Source organism: Propithecus coquereli, unplaced genomic scaffold, assembly GCF_000956105.1.
Source record: "Propithecus coquereli isolate 6110/MARCELLA unplaced genomic scaffold, Pcoq_1.0 Scaffold179, whole genome shotgun sequence".
Lineage (NCBI taxonomy): Eukaryota > Metazoa > Chordata > Mammalia > Primates > Indriidae > Propithecus > Propithecus coquereli.
Genome location: NW_012142634.1, coordinates 6,750,648 through 6,757,367, shown reverse-complemented (window position 1 = coordinate 6,757,367; position 6,720 = coordinate 6,750,648). Strand labels below are relative to the sequence as shown.

The window sequence follows — 6,720 nt, the reverse complement described above, 5'->3', positions numbered from 1 at the left end:
GTTCTGCCCTAGTTTAGCTGAAAGGAGCCAGTTTACCCCCTCGCTCCCTTGTGTCCCTGGGTATAGCTGGTTGCATGTCTGCCCTAAGGAGTCTCGATGGACAAGGGGAAATAAATCACCCTTGGTCACTGATGGACGGTGAGAGCCGTGCCAGCTGCTGCCATTACTGACTAGCAGAGACCTGGTCAGACCTGAGGAGGCACAGGAGAGGAGCAAGGGCAGATGGGAGAGTCAAAGAATAAGCTAAAACGCTAAGTTACCATAAACTTTTCTAAAAAGGAGAATCAGATTTCTTGAGAAATTTCTTAATTGAATTTCAGAGGCAGTAGTAGAAAAGAATTTATATTTCCAAAATGGAAGGAAGAATAAATGACCTTTTAGAGAAAACAGAAACATAAAGATGCAGTCCTTAGAACTTCAAATAGGATGTATATAATTTTGTGTGCAAACAGCTAAGAACGTACCTGGAAGATACAAGCACTCCTATGTCTTCCTATCCGGGATCGACTGTTTTTGTTGACAATGTCACCCCAGCAGGGGCAAAACCTCCTCAAAACTGAAGTTAAAAGGAAATACTGTAGGCAGAAAAAGGGTTGTAAATATCCTGCATCAAACACTTTTCTGTTAAATTAATTTAAAATGCTTTGTGATTACAGTGAAGGAAAAGTAAGCAGCTTAGAAAAGGCAACAAAACTTTCAAAATACCTGTTGCCTGGTCCAGCTAACACATCTCACCAAATGTGCAACTTCTTACCCGGGAAATAAGCATATTCTGATAACCATATTATTCTGCAGATGTTTGTGATGAAACACAGAAAGATGCCATACATCTTTTTATATTCCTAAATGTATGTGAGACGCACATGAGACGCACACCAACAGACAGATGGCAGATGCAGGAAGGAGAAGAGCATAAAGAATAAAATTCCTCAAAATAAACCATCTTGGGGACTATTAAAAATTACTAAAGTTATCAACACTCACACAATTTTCCTATTAAAGAATGTCGAGCTTGGGGAAGTAAACCAAAAACGTCAATAACCACAATTGACCCTTCATGTGAAACTGTTGGTGTTTTTTTAATAAGTTGTGGTGAGGAGAGTTCAAATCACAGCATAACAGAACTTGTTTAAGTGAATTAATGCAGTCTGCAGCTAGTATATCATATAGCAGTATTATCCAGTTAAGGAAAAATACAGTTGAAAAACATTACATTTTAATTCCCCATGAGTCAACTGTAAAATCACCACCGGGAGAACATGGAAATAGTTAAGCATAACGAACCTACAGAAAGATAATTACCTCCAAATTTAGGAAGTACATTTACCTGCCTACCAACCTCTTCAAGCCTATGCTTAGCACACGTGCAAAAATACAATACAACTACTGCAATTATTACTATCATTTTCTTTTGCCCTTAGGTGAGAAACACCTGACAGCTACATGCTGAGCCATGCTAACAAAACTAAACCTTTCACTTTCTTTAATAGTAAAATTACCATTACTGAATCATTGTCATAAAAAGTGCATTCAAGTACATTACCACTTATTTTAAATAAACACCAATTTTGAAACAATCAACTCTGAAAAGCTGCATAAGTTTTTTTTTTTTTTTTTTAAAAAAAAATCCCTGATTATATTTCTATTTATTCACTGTGGTGGCCTGAAACACTGTATTTTTAGAGACTAACTACCACTTAATTTCTTTAAAAAAACACACACACACACACACAAACAAACCTGTGTAATACAGAACAGCAGTGAAGCAAGAAAAATGTGTGCTTGTCACTTATCTTCACTGTACATAAGAACTGTGTAAAATATGGTACTTGTGCCTCATTAGTACATGGGAAAACACAATTAACTCATAGCACAGAGCACATGGTTTACCAAGATATTACTGTTAAACTCAAGGTTTGTACTTTCACCTCAATTCTGTATTCAGGCCACCAGAGCATCCCCACTGAGGTTCTTGGGAGGCTTTGGACACAATCAATAGCATGTATTTTTCATCCGATAGTTAACAATCTGTGTAATTAATATCGACTATGGGACTACCGGTTTGATGCCAGCTCCTGAGTTTGAAGCTTATCCCAGTCTACCCTAGAAAATAACTTGTATGCCACAGTACCCAACAATTTCCATGCTGCTGCAGTTTCTTCATCAAAAGAGGATCAGACTCAAAACAGAAGCTTCTTTGGGGGCTTTTAAAATCATGTTAGGTTGGTCAGTTTTGTTCATCCAATTATTCACGAGCACCTCGAACTTTCAGCATTCCATATGATGAGTGGTATGCACATTCCTAAAAAGACATCAATTATCTGAATTTTGTATAACTTTCTAAAAGAAGCCATACTTAATACGGTAACTAGGAAAAATCTTATCCCTATAAAGATCAGAAAACAAAACTACTCAGAATGTGTATTTTGCTAAACAGCTTATTTATGTTTATAGTTGCTACTTACAAAAGTGACACGAGAAAAGAACCTGTATTCTGAATGCAGTGACCAGAACAGAATGTCTATAGCCCTTGCCAATACATCAAAACTTATCACGTGCTTATTGAGAAGGACTTCCAAACTGTCAGCCTTCTGGTTTACACATCAGCAGTTGGAACTGTCTGTCTCTCTCATTTTTTCAACGCTGTCTTCTTTGTATTCTGGTTTAATTTCGCCTTCATCTTCCTTGTGTTGAGTTGGATCTTTTTCAATGACCTGGTCTTTGGTTTGGGGTTCATATGTGGAAACAGGATCTAAAACTACAACTGGTTCAGCTTGTTTTTCACCGCCAATGTATTCTCTCCTGCATCCGATGCTACTGGGAGGCCTATGGGACGAAGAGTTAAACAAAAAAGTAAAAAGCAGAGAGAAAACAGTTGTCTTTCACATTCCTGGATTCAGACCAATAAAAAACCCAAAATGTGCTAAGTCTAATCAACATGCACACAGTAGTCTTTGAGATGCCAGCCATTTGAAAGAAAAATGAAGCTATCAGATTACATAATAGGAGCACAAGGCCAGAAGAAAGAAGGCAGAGAAGTCAGAGCAATTAACTACAGAAGTATTAAAAAGCCAAATGCACCTACCTGCTTAATTGCATCTCTTCTCAGGAAGTGCAAAGCTCATGGACACATTGTGCATTCCTCCTCACTGTATGCAGCCCAGCCCCTGTTCTGCCCTAGTTTAGCTGAAAGGAGCCAGTTTACCCCCTCGCTCCCTTGTGTCCCTGGGTATAGCTGGTTGCATGTCTGCCCTAAGGAGTCTCCATGGACAAGGGGAAATAAATCACCCTTGGTCACTGATGGATGGTGAGAGCCGTGCCAGCTGCTGCCATTACTGACTAGCAGAGACCTGGTCAGACCTGAGGAGGTACAGGAGAGGAGCAAGGGCAGATGGGAAAGTCAAAGAATAAGCTAAAACACTAAGTTACCATAAACTTTTCTAAAAAGGAGAATCAGATTTCTTGAGAAATTTCTTAATTGAATTTCAGAGGCAGTTTCTTTTTCCAAAGAAGCCTCCTTTCTTCTCCTCTGATGCAAGAAGCTATTGCTTCTCAGGCTGAATGAGTGAAAATTTCCTTGTGGAAACAGATATTTCTGAAACATTTTCTCTTGCCCTGTGCTGGGCAATGAGACTGTCCGCACCCAGTCCTCTCAGAAGCCGTGGTCAGAACCCACCCCCTGAAGGTGCTGGGCTACTGCCTTGCTGCCTGAGGGCTGAGGCAGCTGCAGTGGGCAGGCGTGGGACTCTTGGAATTTTCTGGTCTTCCTGGCTAATGCTAGGATCAGGCCTCTTTGTCCCAGAGAAGTGACAATTAACCATGACCCAGCACATTGCCACCCCACTTCTGAATGTTCCAACCGGTGCTGGGGGGCTGCTGGCCAGCATCTGCCCAGTGCTGTGCCAGCCCCTCACCAGGAGTTGGTTTCCACTATTCCCTGACCCCTCAGGTCAGATCTGCTGGTAGACACTCTTACCACCTAGCATTCTCCCTTGTTGGACTTACCACAGTTCATTAGTTATTTCCTCTCTCTCTCTTCCAATACCATGTACGAGGCAGGGACTGTTTAGCTGTGTTCATAAATCTATCCCCAGCACCTAGCGCAGATCCATTTGTGGGGTAAACGAATGAGCAAACACTAACAAACTGTGAAAGGCTCAGAATGAATGGGGAGAAACCAAGGTTTTGGTGTGAGCGGGTGTGGAGGCCTCTCTTACACAACAAAAACAATGATGAACTACTGGAAGACAGTGGCCTGCATGACCCTGTCACAGGCACAAAACACTCAAACCCAGTGACCACACTGTTATATCATTACATGATTAGTACAAGATTTGTCCAAATGCTTGAAAATCACTCCCTCTGGCTATCAGGTTAAATTAACCATGTGACTTGGTCATCATCATAAGTGACTAACACATAAGTCTGTCTTCCTTAAAGGTGGTAAAGATAATGAGGAACCCGGGAGGACAGGCTGTACTGTGCTGTAGTGAGGACAGATTCCTTTATTTTTGCCTGAACACGGCAATGCCCTACTCACTTGAAACCACGACACTGTCCATCTATGCTGGCCAGACTTCTCGAGACATCTGTTCCAATGCTTTGGGAATCTGTATGGGATGTATTAATAGTTTCCCCAGTGGTACCTGTTTTGACTTTCTCTGACTCAGGCAACATCTGAAAGCCTGTGATCGGAGAAACAGAACCACTATGAGTGATATAAAGATTTATCATGGGAATTAGACTTTAGGCAATGGAGGGCGCTAGTCAGGCATCTACATAAGTCTGCTGCCTCCTCATCTAACGTTGGGCCTGCAGTCAGTTCTCCTGGTGGCTGGGAGGGAAGATGGCTGTAAAGTAGCAGAAGCCCAGGACAAACTAGAGCTCCGTCCATCTCTCGCAAGCAATCCTGATGACACAGAAAACCTGCAGGATACGCTAGAGCCTTCCACACAGAGCTGCACGTGCACCTGGCCCAGGATTTGGAGAAGCTGGAGGAGTTGAGGGGAGCTGGAGACACTGTGGGTCAGCCACTGCCAGGTGCCAATCAGGTGGGTCAGCACACCAGCAACATCATGCACGAGCTGTAACAGAGCCTGCCCTACATGCACCTTCAGAGGGTTAAAAAAAATTTTTTTTGAGTCTACTACTTCACTTCTGCCTTCTAAATCTCATGTAAATTTCTCTTGTGGCAAACCTGAAACTGGAAACAAATGGGTAAGGGAATTTTAGGAAATGAAGTTGCAGCGCAGCTGAGGTTACAGGGAAAGCCCTAACAAAGCATGCAGGTTAAGTCACAGGTCTGGTTTATCATCTTGGGTCTGAGCCTACTGCTTTATAAGCTAGCCAAGCTGCTCTGAGCATGCAAAGAAGTATTTACCTCACTCTAGGTGAGCAACGTCCATCAACCCATACTAACCTTCATCATTTCTGGAGAATTGCCATGGATGTTTCCATGCCCATGTATGTCTGCAGGTGAAGGGGAGGTGAACACATCCTAGAAAAAGCTTCCTTCATCAGCTGGGGGCTAAAAACTTCCAGAAGTGTTCTCTGGGCTTCACAGGACAATAAATGGACGGTGATTGAACTGAAAACTCAGAAACCTTGTCAGGCTGAAATTGTCCTGGAATTGTCTCAGTTCAAAGAACCTTTTCGTCTGTCCTGAAGTAAGCTTCTCAACTGCAGATTAATCTATTATTAAGTCACTGGTAGGCTACCATTTCAGAATCCCTTTGTTGATTATCACTGAACTAGGCACAGTGGGCAATTTCTCTGAATCTATGCACTGAAGGACAGTAATCGGTTTCTCAAGGATAATGACCACTGCCTTGGCATCCCAATGGGAAGGCGGAAAGGGACTATGGCGATCATGTCATCTGATCTGTCTTTTCATAGAGGAGGACGATGGGGTGTGGAGAGAACAACCTGGCCTAAAACCACACAGCTCATCAGTGACAGAACCAGAACAATAGCTGGGAGCTCCTGTCCCCCTGTTCCTGCTTTTTCCATGGTACCAAGCTATTTCCTAAAGGCATCTTCTCCTAAAAACATGAAAATGATGCAACAGGCTAATTTTGGCATGTTTACTGATTTCTTTCTTTATGAATCTTCCTTTCCACCTGCATCTTCCAGATCTGTAAATATAAAGTCCATCCCTTCAAGCTATCCCTTATTTTTTTCCCTCTGTGGTTTGTAGCTCCTCCTGGTTTGGTATCACTAGATCCGTTCCTGACTCCCACGGGGAGCTGCACGAGGCTTCTTCTGGAATGAGAAGCCTTTCTCCTAGGCCTCATTCTATCTCCATTCCCATCCTATGGGAAGAGCCAGACAGCGCTATCAGTGATGTGCTCTCCCACAGTGGCAGGTTCTAGAGGGTTAAATCTGAAGCATCTCCCCAAGTTAGAAATCCCAGAAGCTCAAATGCAACAATTCAATAGGAATTGTAATATACTATTACTCTGTTCAATTTTTCTACTTTAATGCAACATCTAAGGACAATGACCACAAATAATTTAAAGTCAGCACTTGTAAAAAGTAACAGCAACCTTTCTCCTGCGTGCTACAAAATCTGCAAGTAAAACTTAAGTTTTATAGGTGCTAAGACGATTAAAATCATGGGATGTTCAGGCTGAGAGGGATCACTGACGTGAGCTAACCTCTTCATTTGTCAGATGAAGCCTCCAAGGAACAATGAGGTTAAATGATTTGTCCACCAGCACA

At 42.2% G+C, this 6,720-nt stretch overlaps 1 protein-coding gene across 1 annotated transcript in view; it reads right to left on the bottom strand.

Moving 5' to 3' along the window:
* Nucleotides 1-1,057: 1,057 nt before the first annotated feature.
* The window catches only part of SHTN1 (shootin 1), a 112,210-nt gene continuing 106,547 nt past the window's right edge, over nt 1,058-6,720 (bottom strand). Inside the window, exon 16 of the mRNA XM_012642390.1 lies at nt 1,058-2,826. Within this exon, the coding sequence (XP_012497844.1) occupies nt 2,604-2,826 (223 nt within the window). The 3' untranslated portion in view covers nt 1,058-2,603. The remainder of the gene's footprint in view (nt 2,827-6,720) is intronic.